Genomic DNA, 17,217 nt, shown 5'->3' with positions numbered 1-17,217 from the left:
TAGGACGAAATATGTGCCCTGAAAAGATGAGTAAATCCAGCTTCTACCAAGACATCCACCTGTGCGATTTTATGATTATCATGTTTTGGAATTCATATGCATCCACAAAATACAGAAAAATTCACAGCACTCCCAATAAATATCGATCAGACATTTATAGTCTGAGAGATGACACTCAATATATTTGAATGGGTACCGATTTTATATCCCGAGCTTATTTTAAAATCTAAAAAATAGGACTCTTTTACGATGGTTCGAGAGGGGCAAGCTGATGAATTACTACAAATCTTTTTACGTAAAACAAATATCACAGACACAAACCAAGAACAATTACCACCTAAACTACCAGCTACAGACTTTGGACAGGCACATAAAGAATGTGGCTGGGGTAATAATTATTCGAAAAGTCTTAACTCATCAGATCAATTGCGAAGCACACAATCTTTTTAACACTTACATGACAGAGTATTCATACATACCTCACAAAGTACAGATCTGAGACTATTCGCAGTTATATATGGACAGCTGGTTCAAAGCCAATAACAACTAATAAAATATCATGTACTAGTATCTAAGACCATGTGTGACATTCTTGTCCCGCATGTCTCTTTGTCAAATTGATTGGTTAAGACAGAGTCGTCCACCTTATTCTTACAGTGGCGGGTCAGATTTGGCCATATTGACCCCTCATATTGGAGTCACACAATATTCAATTACACAGAATAGATTCTATATTTGATAAAGCTAATCATATGCTGACACCACCAAATTTGTTGAAAATAGTTTGATGAGAATCTGTACAAATCGGAAAACCCATGTGATGTCCATTAACAGCTGACAAATAGTGATAAGGTGTATGGAAAAGCGAATGTGTTAAAGAGACAACCTGACAAAAGAGTAGAAAATAGCAGCTTTCTAAGCATTTCGCCCACACTACGAGTATGGTACTAGTGTTCTACATTTCATTGAACTGACAATTTTTTTTTATACTAGATAAATATTTTGTCAATTGTATTCTATAATTATATAATTGTTCTGTCGATTCAATCAATTGTTTTATCCAAATGAACATATGTCTTTCATGTCAGACTGGCATCATTGCATTGTCAACCAGTACCTTAATGTCTTACTTTTTGGTACGGGTTTTAACTCATTTTTGAGAGACTTAACAGTATCCTGTGATTGTTCAAATTATGGTCTTTTAGTATAATATAGATATTTATCTCCTTGGCAATCATATACCAAACTAATTTATAAGCTATATATATTATAATATGTCTAACTGTATATTTATACTCTTTTTGCAGAAAATTTTGAACCCAAAAAAAAAATTAACTATAGGATTAAACACATTTTTCTAGAGGTTATTGATGTGTAAACCGGGGCGATTAACTCATAAACTGTTCGGACTTTTATGTTAAGTTTGTGAGTAAGAGCCCCGGTTTACACATCAATAACCTCTAGAAAAAAATGTGTTTAATCCTTATAATTCTTCAGCCAAACATTTGTGATATTTAATAAACATTTGTTTTGTTGATGGCTACTATATATATTTACTATCAAAAAGACACAATGGCAAGGAGTACGCCGCATTCATGGGCTTGACTTTCTAAAAACCATAAATGTCTCGATAAATACAACGGAATCAAATGAAATAGCACCTACCTCAAAAACTTCAACATTTTAATTAAATGTTAATATCCGAATTTGAAGCGTACAGGTAACGAAATAATCTTTCCCTTGAAAATTTCCATTCGTATGACGTCATGTTTTGCCATGACGTTAATTAGCCAAATCCTTCATGAAATTTCGTGGAATTTTATTAAATTTTATTTTATACATTTTCGAAGCTTTAGTGCTTTAAATTTATTTCTTTTGTTTTGTTATATATGCACTAAATAGTCACAACTGTTATGCAATTGTTTTTAAATCTCAATTTGCTGAAATCCCGGGATCACTGCAAGCTTGTGTATCGCGCATGAATAGATTACAAAAGTAGTTTCGGAAACATGGTTTATCGAAGTGTAAACTTAGAGAAAAATTCTAATTGACCAATCCAATTCAAGTATTTATAGATATGCAAATCATATAAGAATTATTGCATCTTAAGTTAACATAGAAAACATTTTGTAGTTTATAAAATATAATAAATCTTTCTCTTAATTTCAGAAAGGGAGAAAAGTGTTTATCCAAGACAGAAGAGTAAACAAGAGTGAAAAAAAATGTGTGCAAAATAGCAGAAAATGAAATTTATATTCTTATACTTGGAATATTGTTTACTGTATTTATTGGATTTATCTCCATCAAATTATTCCAAGTAAAACTTTCCACAGCTTACTTGTGGTCCTGCCACAGAAACATTCGAATGTATTTGTTGCAATCATATTAACATTGTTACTTTTAGTTACAATGTGTATTGTGGAAGATATTGTTGGAACTTGGCTGCATATGTTTTTACATCATTTATTTTCTTTCCTTTGTTATCCTCTTAGTTATACTAGGTATTTGGTTCAGGAAGAAGATTACTAATGGATTAAGAGAAAACATTTTTTAGTACAAAGAAACAATCATCATCTCCAAGTCCAAAGTTTCAGTGTACCAAGAAAAAGTCAGTATGGAAGCAGATGTCAAGAAAGAGGTAGTAAACAACAAAATACATGTACCAACAAGAGTGTGTCTCCTAAAAAAGAAAGGAGAGTCAAAATAGATTATGAGATGGAATTAAAGAAGTCTTATGTTCAGGCTATATTTTCAGTCAACATAGATATTACAGAGGAAATCGTAAAACAAGCTTTGAGATATATGAATGACAGAGGTAATATATATACAATATATCAGAATACTAAGTAAATGTTAGAAAATATAAAAGTGATTATTGATATTTCTATAGTTCACTCTGCATAGTAGCCCAAAAGCAGTTTTTGAACCACAATGACACACTTTATGCTAGAATGTCTTTGGCTCAATTGTGTAAATGCAACTGTAAACAGACTGTTGTTGATCTACCTGTACAAGTGATTAGCAATCTTAATCCGGATATCCCTCATGCATTCGTATGTAATGAGGAGGACCCTTTATATTATAATACAAAAGCCTAAGGGTAATGCAATAACATGCATTTGATTATGATTGCTCACTAAAATGGCAGGGGGCTAGTAAAACGAAAACAAGTTTTGACGATGTCAGGAATCATTTGACGATGGGCAGAAGATAGTTAAACGATGGTGTGAATGATTTGACGGTGGGGAAGAATATTTAACATAAAAACCGGTCATGGAGATCCCTGAACATTTATAGGTCAAAGTATAGCCTTCAACACGGAGCCTTGGCTCACCATAAACAGCATGCTATAAAGGACCCTGAAATGACTTGTATTAAACAATTCAGACAGGAAAACCAACGGTATATACTAATAAAATCCAAGAAACCAGAAACACTTATGAACCACATCAACAAACAACATTCATTGAACAACAGTTTCCTGTATAGTTATAGAAGTGCAGTTAATGTACAAACTGCTATTTAAAAGATTTCTAATTTTGTTGGAAATAGATGAATTAACAAAACAATTACCAAAATACAATCTGAAAAATCTTGTAAAGGGCTTACATTTTGTATTTGTACAGAATATAAAAATAAGAAGAGGTGTGGTATGATTTCAAATGAGACAACTTTCCACCAGAGACCAAATGACATTAAAAAGTAAACAAGTATAGGTCACCTTACAGCCTTCAACAATGAGCAAAACCCATACCTCATAGTAAGCTTTAAAAAGGCCAAACCTGACAAATGAGGAAAACTTTTGGGCTGATTAAATAAACAAAAAAACAAATAGTATATGCAGCAACAAAGGACATCCACTGAATTATAGGCTCATGACTAAGGAAGGAATATACAAAGTGTGGCAGTGTTTAACATGTTTGTGGGTGCAAAACCCTCACCTAACCTTGAAAAGTGGTGTAACAGCACAACATAAGAACAAAGTTGTTTAAACCCTGCCACATTCTGTATGTATAAAAAAAAGAAGATGTGGTATGATTGCCAATGAGACAACTATTCACAAAAGTCCAAAATGACACAGACATTAACAACTATAGGTCAACGTACGGCCTTCAACTATGAGCAAAGCCCATACCGCATAGTCAGTTATAAAAGGCCCCGATAAGACAATGTAAAACAATTCAAACGAGAAAAACTAACGGCCTTATTTATGTAAAAAAATGAACGAAAAACAAATATGTAACACATAAACAAATGACAACCACTGAATTACAGGCTCCTGACTTGGGACAGGCACATGCATAAATAATGTGGCAGGGTTAAACATGTTAGCCGGATCCCAACCCTCCCCCCTTACCTAGGACAGTGGTTATAACAGTACAACATAAGAACGAACTATAAAAATCAGTTGAAAAAAGGCTTAACTCATCAGATGGACAAAAATAAAAGTGGATGTGGCCCGGTACTTATACATTTACTTGTGCCTGTTTCCAAATCATTTTGATACCAGTTTTATATATATATTATCAAATTATCAATATGGTCTCAAGTTGTTAATTGGTGAATATAATAGTTCCATGCCTATTTGGTTTTCCTTGTTCTATATTTAAGTCTCCCAAACAAAGTTTGGAGACTTATTGTTTTTGCTCGGTTCTTATTATTTTTATTATTCTTCTTCTTCTTCTTCTTCTTCTTCTTCTTCTTTTTCTTCTTCTGCCACTTTAAAAAAATGAACTTGTCCGCAGCGTTTCTCCGAAACCGCTTGTCAGATTGACTTAGGATTTCATAAAATGGTAGACTAATATGTCTAGGTGAGCCATCAATCTTTCGTTTGTGCATTGGGGTCTATTAAGGGGTATTTTGGGGGGTAGAAAGGAGAGAGGGGTTTACTATAGAACCCTATGGGATTTTATTTTCTAAAATTTTCAAATGAATATAACTTGAAAACTGTAAGTGATAGATACATGCAGTCTTCAGAAATGATTATAGGACAATAAAACAAATCACATGAAATATAGGGGGAGTTGCTGGGGGGGTCATGATTCAACCCGGTCATTCATCCCCACCCCCTTCAATTTGAGAATATGCTTTTTATCTTGTAAACGGTCCAGATCCCCACCCCTAAACTATATATATTCTTGAAATGGGACGATAAAACAAATCAAATGAAATTAAAGGGAAGTCCCCAGGGGTCATCCCCACCCCTTTCAATTTGAGAATGTGCTATTATCTTGTAAACGGTCCAGATCCCCACCCCTAAACCATATATATTCTTGTAGGGGACAATAAAACAAATGAAATGAAATAAAAGTGATGTCCCTAGGGCTCACCCCACCCCCCTCTTGTTTGAAAACTTGTAAACGGTCAACATCCCCACCCCTAAACCATATATATTCTTGTATGGGACAATAAAACTAATCAAATGAAATTAAATGGAAGTTCCTGGGGGTCACCCCCACCCCGTTCATGTTGAGAATGTACTATTATCTTGTAAACGGTCCAGATCCCCACCCCTAAACCATATCTTTTCTTGTATGGGACGATAAAACTAATCAAATGAAATTAAATGGAAGTTCCTGGGGGTCACCCCCACCCCGTTCAATATGAGAATGTACTATTATCTTGTAAACGGTCCAGATCCCCACCCCTAAACCATATATATTCTTGTAGGGGACAATAAAACAAATGAAATGAAATAAAAGGGAAGTCCAGAGGGAGTCACCCCACCCCCACTTGTTTGAAAACTTGTAAACGGTCAACATCCCCACCCCTAAACCACATATATTCTTGTATGGGACAATAAAACAAATCAAATATAATGTAGGTAAAGTCCCTGGGGGTCACCACCACCCTCTCCTGATTGAATACTTGTAATGGTGGAGATCCCCACCCGTAAGCCATATATATTCTTGTATTGGACAAAAAATCAAATCAAATGAACATGGGACCATATAAAATGGCGAGTTATGGGAGCTTTGTTTGGGAGACTTCGTAACAGCATCCTGTTACAATTACTTCTTGTTAATTTTTGGTTTTGATGCATAAGAGTTAGGATTCGTTATTAAGCAAGCATGATAAATGTTATTCTATAAACTTCAATCTTGTAAACTGAAAAGAAATTTATACATGTATTATACAAGCTTTTTTCTTGATCTTTCAGGAATCTTCACTGTTGAAAGGAGAAAGGCTGAAGTAGTATTGAAGAATATAGAACACATACAAAATTTAGAGGGATGGGCCATAAACATAGGCATGGAAAGAATTCCAGGCAAAGAGTTCCCAAAAGAATTAACAAAGAAACAAATGGAAGATGTGTTATTGAAAATGAACTTATGGAAACCTCAAGATATCAGAATTATCCTTCAACAGAATTTCAGCAAATACGGTAGTTTTTATTGTCCTCACTTTAAAAAAAAAAAGTGATAGAATGTGAGCAGGGTATTCTATTTGTATTAAGCTATATATTTCAGAAGGTAGAATCTTGACTGAATTGCTTCATACATGTACCTTGTATATATTTTATATGAAACCAAAGTTTTGTGTGTCATATTCCCATCGTCCTTGACCTAAATTATATGCCCCATTTATTATGTCCCATTATTATGTCCCATTTATGAGCATTGTGTTTTCTGGTCTGTGCGTCTGTTCTATTCGTCCATCTGTTTTTCGGTCTGTCTGTTAGTCTGTCCTGCTTCAAGTTAAAGTTTTTGGTCCAGGTAGTTTTTTATGAAGTTGAAGTCCAATCAAGTGACAAAATTAGTGATTTTTACCCCAATTTTCACGGTCCACTGAACTTAGAAAATGAATGTGCAGATGGGGCATCCATGTACTATAGACACATTCTTGTTTGTCCTGCTATGACATTTATTAGCTTGTGGTTAGGTCAGTTTTTGGGAAACCACAAGTAATAGTTCAGTGACATTCAGTATGCAGTTGTATTAACATTAGAACATCTTATTTCCATGGAAATTATTGTGCCCCAACCTCCTAAGTCATTGTTTATTGACTTAAAAATCTTTGCTTATTTGACATGTATAAGTTTGTGATTAGGTCAGTTTATGGGGAACCACAAGTGGCAGGTCAAAGATACTTGGTATACAATAGTAGAAGTAATGGAATATCTTATTTCTATGGAGAATGTATGGTCCTGCACCGTCAGTCATGGTTCATTGACTTTGAATATTTTACAAGATGTACCTCTGTGTTAACAGTTTACATGTTTCAGCAACTGTTATTTGTATCTCACTTATGAAAATTATTATTTAGCACCTGGACTCATCATTCAGTTGGTCTTTTCCAACATGTAACATGTTCATCTAACTAAATTTTATATTTATACATCTGGTGCTACACATTCCTCCTGTATATAATAAAGAAAATGTGGTATGATAGCCAATGAGACAACTCTTCACAAGATACCAAATGACACTGAAATTAACAACTATACAAATGAAGCTACAGGTCACTGTATGGTTTGGCCAAATAAAAAAGTATGTGTGGTTCAGTTACATCTGAAAAAAAAGTTAGGGTAGGTAGGTAGGGATTTTTTTTTATTTTATGGGTTTTTTTTTGCATTGAGTCTATGGGAGCAACATTCTGACTTTAACAGTGCTTAATGAAAAATGACTATAAAATCTTTAGGGTAGGCTATTTTTAAGCCGAAAAAGTAGGGACGGCTGGGTTACTGGAACCACACATATACTTTTATTTGGCCTTATTTCAACAATGAGCAAAGCCCATACCACATAGCTATATAGTCAACTAGAAAGGGGTGAAAGGCATGAATGGGTTATGTATATAGATGTATCTCATTGGTATAAATTCCTGCGTAATAAATTGTTCTTGTGTCTTTATTCAGAAAGATTTTTTGCTCAACTGGCCCAAAAGGGCCAAGTGAGCTTTTCTCATCACTTGGCGTCTGTTGTCCATCGTTGTTAACTTTTACAAAAATTTTCTCATATGAAACTACTGGGCCAAATTTAACTCAACTTTGCACAATCATCATTGGAGTATCTAGTTTGAAAAATGTGTCTGGTGACCAGGCCAACCAAGATGACCACCATGTCTAAACATAGAACATAAGGGTAAAATGTAGATGTTGGCTTATATCTCTGAAACCAAAAGCATTTAGAGAAAATCTGACATGAGGTTTAATTGTTTATCAGGTCAGAAGTTTTTAGATGAATTGGACAACCCGTTGTTAGGTTGCTGCCCCTGAATTGGTAATTTAAGGAAATTTTGTCATTTTTAGGTTATTCTCTTGAAAATCATTATAGAATTAGATAGACATAAACTGTAAACAGCAATAATGAACAGCAAAGTAAGACCTAAAAATAAGTCAACATGACCAAAATGGTCAATTGACATCTTAAGGAGGATATTGTCCTTTATAGTCAATTTTTAACAGTTTTCATAAATTCTGTAAACTATTACAAAATATTTTCCACTGTAAACACTGGGCCAAGTTCATTATAGATAGAGATAATTGTAAGCAGCAAGAATGCTCAGTAAAGTAAGATCTACAAACACATCACCATCACCAAAACACAATTTTGTCATGAATCCATCTGTGTCCTTTATTTGATATGCACATAGACCAAGGTGAGCGACACAGGCTCTTTTAAGCCTCTAGTTTCCTCTCTGAACAGTTTCACATCATATTGTTAATTATATTTTTATGGAGATTTAATTCACTTTGACAAATTGTTTTATAAATTTATGTGCGGTATGTGTACGAATTTTCGGATCTATTTTAGTCTATTGTTTAACAATAGAATAAACTAGTTATGCAAATTAGTAAGGTATATAATAGATTGAAAACGGGGTTTCAAGTTTATCGAAGGCTCAGGCGGTGACCCACTTCGACTTGCTGACAATTTTTTTTGTATTGTTAAATGTGTATAAGATGTCTGTAGTGGATATGTGTATATAGTATACTGATTTGTAATGTTTATTTTATAGATTTGATATGATGAAGTGTTTATGCAGAGATGTTTAGGACATTGTTTGATGAAATGAAATGAAAGACATTTATAGAAAATTGATTACTAGTAGATTGTGAATTATGATGAAATAAATAGAAATGGTCACCGTGCCTGTTAGTATCAGAACTATTCTTGTCTTAATTATATACATATATACAATAGGAGTCAGTTTAGAACAGAAATTAGGAGCAGAGTTGTACAAGAAAATAGAGCAATTTAGCACATAAATATGTTATGTTCGTTTGAACATCGTGAATTAAGAACATAACTTTATTTTCAGGTTTCTACCCTATTCCCATAGAGTTCCATAGTATTTATGAAGAAAAGAAAGGTAATATAGGTAGGATGTATTTAATGACACTGTACAGATCACATCAAATAAAGTTTATAAAAGTGGTAGAATGCGGTTTACAATTATATGTATCTTTATTTATCATTTGGCATTATATCGTAACAAGCGATTCTCTACAATAAAATGCAAATGCACATTAACATACATTATAAAGATATAAATTAAAAACACGAAACATTATACTAAACAAACAATAGGAATCCCTTTCTTTCACACTTCATAAATAGCTGTTAAATTAAAAAGTTAGCTGAAATAAATATTAAAGTTCTTTTACATTTCTAATATTTTTTCTTTAGATAAATGTAGTTCTTTAAAATATACATATATATTTCTTACTGAATATAATCTCTGTATGCAAAATAACGATTGTCAGAATCATTACTAACTTCCAATGAATATGAGCTCTAGACAACATAACAAACGTCAAGGTGGTAACGTCATAAAACTTAAAAATGGGAAAAATTACAATTTTATATCAGTGCAATGTTACATATGCGCAAATACTCAAAACAAAGTATCTACAAGTATTATAAACAAAAATAGATAAATTCAGTAATATTAGATAAATAGAAAAAAAACACACAATTTGGAATAACATTTCGTACGTAAGTAAGTACAGTACGTATGTATGTCCCAAAATTGGTCATCGTTCTCTCAACTGAAGTTTGACTCAACCAAATCTTATGAAACTTATACACAATGCTTATTACCACAAAACACAGATCAAGCTTGAAATTTGGTAGCGTCATTTCAACTGTTCTAGGTGTACTTGCCCCTTATAAATTGAAAAATTACAAAATTTTAGTTTCTGTTCTCTAACTTAAGTTTGCCTTAACAAATCTTATGAAACTTACACACAATGCTTATTACCACAAAACACAGATCAAATTTGAATTTTGGTGGCATCACTTTAACCGTTCTAGAGTAATGTTCCTTTAAAAATGAAAAATTTGCGAAATTTTTAGTTTCAGTTCTCTAACTTCAGTTTGCCTCAACCAAATGTAATGAAACTAATACACAATACTTATTACCACAAAACTCATCTATGTCCATAGGAACACATTTTCCATTTATTTTCAAATGAGATGGTGTTTCTCAGCTACAGTTTATAGAAGGGCAACAGCTTCAAGTTTGAAAGTTTGTTTTATTGCTATTTTGACTATGATAAAGTTGATGTTTACATTGAAATGTCACAAAGGTACATGGCCCTTAGTTACTAGATATAATTTTTTTATCTCCACTGAGTAGCATGAAAATTATTACACAACAGATCAAAGGAAAATTACATAAAATTGCAATAAATTACAGTTATTAAGGGGGCTCACGGGTATAAATTATTTTTGTCTAGCCTGCAACTTTTGTTGCAGAAAGCTCGACATAGGGATAGTGAGCCGGCGGCGACGTTGCTAACTTCTTAAAAGCTTTATATTTTAGAAGGTGGAAGACCGAGATGCTTCATACTTTGTATATGGATGCCTCATGTTACAAAGTTTCCGTCAGTCACATGTCCAATGTCCTTGACCTCATTTTCATGGTTCAGTTGACTACTTAAAAAAAGTTCAGATTTTTTTGTAATGTTAAATTATAAGTAATAGGATAACTATATATGGTATGTGCGTACCTTGCAAGGTCCTCACCCCCCGTCAGGACAGTTTTCACTTGACCTCAACCTCACGTCATGGATCAGTGAACAAGGTTAAGTTTTGGTGGTGAAGTCCATATCTCAGGGATACTATAAAGCAATAAGTCTAGTATATTCGGTGTATGGAAGCACTGTAAGGTGTACATGTCCAACTGGCAGGTGTCATCTGACCTTGACCTCATTTTCATGGTTCAGATGGTTCAGTGGTTTATAGTTTAGTTTTTGTGTTTTGGTCTGTTTTTCTCATACTAACTGTATGCAATAGGTCACTCTATATTGGTGTATGGAATGATTTTAAGGTGTACATGTCTAGCTGGCAGTGTCATCTGACCTTGGCCTCATTTTCATGGTTCAGTGGTCAATAGTTAAGATTTTGAATTTTAGTCTATTTTTCTAATACTATATGCAATAGGTCAACTATATTTGGTGTATGGAAATATTTATAATCTATATATCAGTCGCACAGGTTTTATTTGACCTTGACCTCAATTTCATGGTTCATTGCTCAGTGTTAAGTTTTTGTTTTTTGGTCTGTTTTTTTAAACTATAATGCAATTATTATAGATCAACTGTATTTACTGTATGGAAGGATTGTTAGCTGTACATGCCTGCCTGCATGACTAATCTAACCTTGACCTATTTTTCATGGTTTTATGGTTAATGTTAAGTTTATGTGACAGTTGTAATAAAGCTTTATATTTAGTACTATCAACATAATATCAATGATTAGTAAAGAAGGCGAGACATTTCAGCCTGTGCACTCTTGTTTATTTTAAATTATAGGATTTCTCTCTATTTTTTCTATAAATGAACTTTATCCTATACTTATTAACTAACTTAAGTAACTTAATAGAAAAATAAAATAAAAATATGTGGGTCACTATTCATTTAAGCTCACAATCTGACTTTGAAAGAGGCATGCATTTTTTGTTAAGGTATTATTTTTCTGTTGAAATGATAGGAGAAAAAAAGGTAATATCGAAATAATTTTTTTTTACAGAAATTTTACAATAGCTTAGTTTAGTACAGCTTATTTGAAAAGAATAATGTAAAGTGTAGGTCACTGATGAGTTCAAAAAGATATTTCAATTTTAGTGCCCAAAAAAATGGCAATTTTCCACAAAGGGAGATGATTTGGAGCTTATTCAATGATATAAACATTTAAAAGTCTTCTGGGGTCAAAACAAATCTATTTTTTGGTTGATTTTTGTACCATATCATAAATTTTAAACAACTAATAGTGTAATAAATAAAATTTGTAATGAACAAGATAATGTTTGAATTAAGCTGAATTTTTTATACCCTTGAGTCTCCTTAAAAATTCTTAAGTTGTTGATAAAACTCAAACCTCCCAAAATTATTTTTATTATGACAAGACAAATATCAAAAAAGTGTATGGTAAAGTAAAGGCATACATATATTTTTTTATTCTTTAGTAAGTATATAATGAAATGGCATTATATGATGATCTAGATTTTTAATGAAATATTTTTGTTTTTATATAGCTGAACTGATGATGACAAGAAAGAGATATAGAGAAGAAAACAGCATTTTGAGATCTAAGGTTAATGCTTTGCAGCAAAGCACCATTTCAAAGGCAGCACATCAGCAACAGTTGGGAGATTTACAATCTAAATTATCCTATTTACAAAATAGACTTTATTGTAAAATTTGCTTTGAGAACGAATTAGGAGTGAAAGTTCTTCCTTGTCAGCATGTTTTTAGTTGCAGGGATTGTTTTGAAAGGACTCCTAAAACTAAGTGTATCATTTGTCAGGGTTTAATTCAAAACTTGGAATTATTTTGTTTACCTTAAAATCTATGCATGATACACAATAGTACGAATGAGATTTAAATTTTTACAAATAATGACAAATGGGGGGCCAGTGTTTTAGTAGATGATATTACCTCTATATTCAATATTCCCAAAATTTAAGAAACTTTGCAGCAGAGCATAGAATTGGTAAACCATTTCTTTTCTTATAAATGTGATTTTGATACTGCTGATTTTTTGTTTAAATTTAAATGTTTAATATAGTGACCATCAGTATTAATTTGAGATTTACAGTACACCATATAGGGAAAAACAAATGACATTCCATCATTCCTTCATTCTGCAACAATCAGTTATACAGATATTTTTTTTCTAAACACCATCTTATATAGAAGCTTACTGTTGATATGTATGTCTGCTATGATGATTTCAGATCAAGTTTACTTTTGGTTCCACTTCATTGATTTTTTCTGAAATTAAGCTATGGACTGTAGAAATTTCATGAAATTAACAGTTATACAGACCTTTTTCTAAACACTTTCTCATACTAAGCTGATGTTTTTGTATTTCTGTGTACTTTGATGAGAAACAATTGGTTATGTTCCACTGATATAGCAAAAAAATATGTGCTCTTAAAATGGCTTTCAGCATTTTTTGCAAGTAGTCATACATGTTGTTTTGACTAGTCTAGTTTTAATGACTTTTATTGACTTCTTTTCTGTTATACAAAATAGCACTTTTGAATTTGTTTTACTAGTTTGAATGCATGTTATATTTAACAATGCTGGTATTTGTTAATTTATCTAAATTTATAAACAAATCTTAATGCTGAAGTAGTTTTGATATTTTAAATGAAAAAAGTGTTTGCCTTAACTGATCTTTTATACTCAACTTATGCAGAAAAGTTCATATATATATTTTTTAGTACATCACCAAAAAATAATATAAATTAGCATGCATCATTTTTTAAATGAAAATCCTTATAGTTCCCAAGACTTTCTAAAAATTTTAAATACTAATAAGTATCTTCCAGTATTTCTGACATGTTAAAAAATTGCTTTGTGTGTTCTACAGTGTTTATAACACTTTGTTACGCTATATAGAAAAAGAAAGCATATGGCTTTTCAATGCAATACAAAAAACTACAGACAATTTAACCTGAAAGAAAAGGAAAAGGGTATTTTATGTCTGTTATTGATCTCAAAATCATCAAAGAGGTAATGGCTAGAAGAAATAAATCTTTTGGAGGTTTTACTTTGAATATAGTAAAATGACAGCTCAATAAATCATAAATTTTTAGTAGATATATAATTCCTATGGCAACAGTTTTGTAAATAATGATTTTTGTTGCATTATTTAATGAAATAATTATATTTTTATGAACTTCTCAGTACATGTACATATATATTACATGTAATTTTATTACATATCGTATACATTTATAGTGCTTATTCACTAGTCATGCATTAGATTATAATAATATACTGTTTATTTTTCTTTTTATATTGTTGTTTCATTAATACTAATGTTGTTACATTTATAACTTGCATATTTATTATATTCTCATGTAGATCTTATAATATTTGTTGTCTTTTAGTCTTGATATTGTGTAAAATGTATGATATTTGGAAGTGTCACAAGCAAGTGCATAACCAGCACATATATTATCTTAAATCATCATGGATAGTTTAGATAAGGTAAATTTAACAAACAATTCTATACTGGTCAGTAAAACCATTGAAAACTAATAGGACATCATACATCATTTCAACACACAAGCCAGTAGTTTATCATGGTCATTTGATATTTACAGTGCCTTTGTCATTTTTAATTGTAAATAGATATTCATATTTTCCTGTAAAATATTCACAACTGCAATAAATCAAAATCTTATTCAATCAAATCAGATTTCAGGGAAAGTTATTTTAAATTTGATGACCAGGGTACAAAAAAATAGAAAATCAGGTATATGATTTATTTTTGATATTATGTATTTCTCACTCACTCATTCACCTAGAATAAATTTAACTATACATGATTGTAATGCAAATCTGCATATCTACATTGCAGTTTGTTTTACAAAAAGGCAGCTTTTGTGGACCATATACATCATGATACTGATTATTATTCAGATCTGTATTTGTTTCTGTTATAATCTTTAATTTCAAAACTCATACATTGTCATAGTTAGGTTTCTAAACAAATTGAGCAAAACAAGAAGAAGAAAAAAATCAGGGGGGGGATTTTGTTCTGAATTTTTAAATTTTTGTTTTTCCTGTTTTGTTTTTAGGTATGTTTTGATAGTTTTTGTTGTCTTATAAAACTGATTGTTCATAGTGGCCTAGGGCAAGGATTTTTACACAAAGTGAATAATAAGTTGTACCTCAATAATTTTTTTCCTGCAGACAGTGCATCCTTTTAAAGATTCTTTTTATATTTGTAGTTACCATTGATCTTTTATATAAAAAGCATTATTTATAGTTTAATTTGTATATACATAATGCAAGTTTTACAGAACTTTTAAGAATAGTTTTTGAATACTGCTGAAAATTTAGATTTATGAAGCAGATTGAAATAATATATACAAATTTCAATAGATGTTTATAGATTAATATCTTTATCCAAAGTGTGTTCAGATATAGTTACATAATTAAATGTTCTTTTCAAAATGTATGCTATTTCAAGGCTTAAACAGTCCGATAGTTTGTTTATCTTTCCCCAGAATTTTTTTAAGTTAATTTGGACACACAGAAGGTTTTCCATCTTTGCTCTTTTCATTTTATTTGCAAACTGATCCCCGGTGTTCGTATTGAATCATATCATTGTTTGCATACCATGACATTTTAAATTTGCAGTTATCTCCCCTATAACTAATTCAACAACCAATTTCTGACTGTACTCTGATGTTTCAGATATCACAGTTATATTCAAAGTAATACATTGGAGGGAGATATCTGATCTTATTTAGATTGTTTATCAATAGGATACATTCATCTGCACATTTTCTTTACAGTTCTCTTCTCTTTTCTTTGCTCAATAGTTTAGATAAATTATACTCTATATGTTGTTGTTTTGCTGTCGGTAAATGTAATGTTACATTATAGAATTATAACCATTTACATGTACTAACGTTAAGATTGTGCAATGCAAGGGAAACAGTATTACTGTTGTAATAGGTAGTATTATAAATTATGAATAATAAATATATATTAAGTTAGAATTTTGTTTTTTAATGTTGTCTGTCTGTACACACTGAATAAGTTAAATCTATATTACATTTGAAGAGCTACATGCAGAATATCAAATGGTTGTCTCCTTACCTATAGGAAATAGATTATAAGTGTATATTATTACAAAACAAATTAAGTCATTGGCTAGTACATGTAATATAAATGTAATCTGGCTGTAAAGTCTATATTCCATAAAATTGTAGAGTTGCCTCCTATTTTAAGATTATTGCAATATGTTGTGATATCCTTCAATTAACCATTTTGACCACAAAACTTTGCATTGATTTATGTTTACATTTTCAACAATGCAAGTGAAACCTGACTTTGTGGCAAGTGTTAAAGTCATATGAAACGAGTGAGTGGTGAAAAATAATGTTTTTCCAATTCTTGAACCAATGCATGTATATATCACAAACTAAGTCCTCTGTGCACGATTTTATCATTATTTACGCAAATATATCGTATAATCGTCAATTTTTTTTCTCCTCTGTCTGTTATGATTTAACAAATATGGCTGCTCATTAAATGCCGTGTTTTGAAGCCGAAGTTTACCGATTGTCACCTTATAGTAAATAAATAACAAAAAGCATGGGTATTGTGCACGTGCTTAACATGTACAATCAGATAATTGTTTATTTTAATGACAGATTCATGCGTATTGCGATCACCGGATTTTTACGAGGAGGGTTACGCTCAGGTCACTATGCATACGGAAAATATGTCGGCGAATTGCTTCCTGGAAGCAAGCAATTAAAAATAAGTAAACTTCTTCTAAATGTGGACAAATTAAAGAATTTTCCTCAGAAAAAAGTATATGTAACAAAAGTTTTATAATGAAAAACTATCCATTTAGTTATAAAAAACAGATGCATATTTTTTTTTAATTTGAGGTTTCATATGACTTTAACAACCTATTTTAAAATGATGTTACTTAGATACTAGTGTTAAATATCTGAATATTTTATTTAAGTAACTAGTGTTCAGTTGTATTCCTCTAATGTTATGTATTTCCGTTGTCTATATTTTTTGCCAAGCACTTTTCGTAGATTCATACTAAAGAAATCATTCAACTTTATTGCAGAAAATAAATGCCCAACATAGATACAATTAAACAAAGTGAACCTAGATCAAAAAATCACCATCCACCTGTTCATATAAATTTTGCATACTAGAAATCCATGGCACAATATGTAAAAGGCATTTTGCACATGACGTAATGAATGCACACAGAGAGT

General features: G+C 31.5%; 1 protein-coding gene across 1 annotated transcript; it reads left to right on the top strand.

The window, feature by feature from the left end:
• Nucleotides 1–2,648: 2,648 nt before the first annotated feature.
• On the top strand, nucleotides 2,649–12,642 carry LOC139506996 (uncharacterized; the record flags this gene model as incomplete). Its single annotated transcript, XM_071295594.1, has 4 exons — nucleotides 2,649–2,815; nucleotides 6,161–6,385; nucleotides 9,265–9,315; nucleotides 12,484–12,642. Coding segments are annotated over exons 1-4 (535 nt in total), but the record flags the coding sequence as incomplete, so codon positions are not given.
• Between the last annotated feature and the right edge of the window lie 4,575 nt (nucleotides 12,643–17,217).

This window comes from Mytilus edulis, unplaced genomic scaffold, assembly GCF_963676685.1.
Source record: "Mytilus edulis unplaced genomic scaffold, xbMytEdul2.2 SCAFFOLD_1585, whole genome shotgun sequence".
NCBI lineage: Eukaryota > Metazoa > Mollusca > Bivalvia > Mytilida > Mytilidae > Mytilus > Mytilus edulis.
The sequence above is the reverse complement of the archived record's forward strand: the minus strand, read 5'-3'. Positions and strand labels throughout refer to the sequence as shown.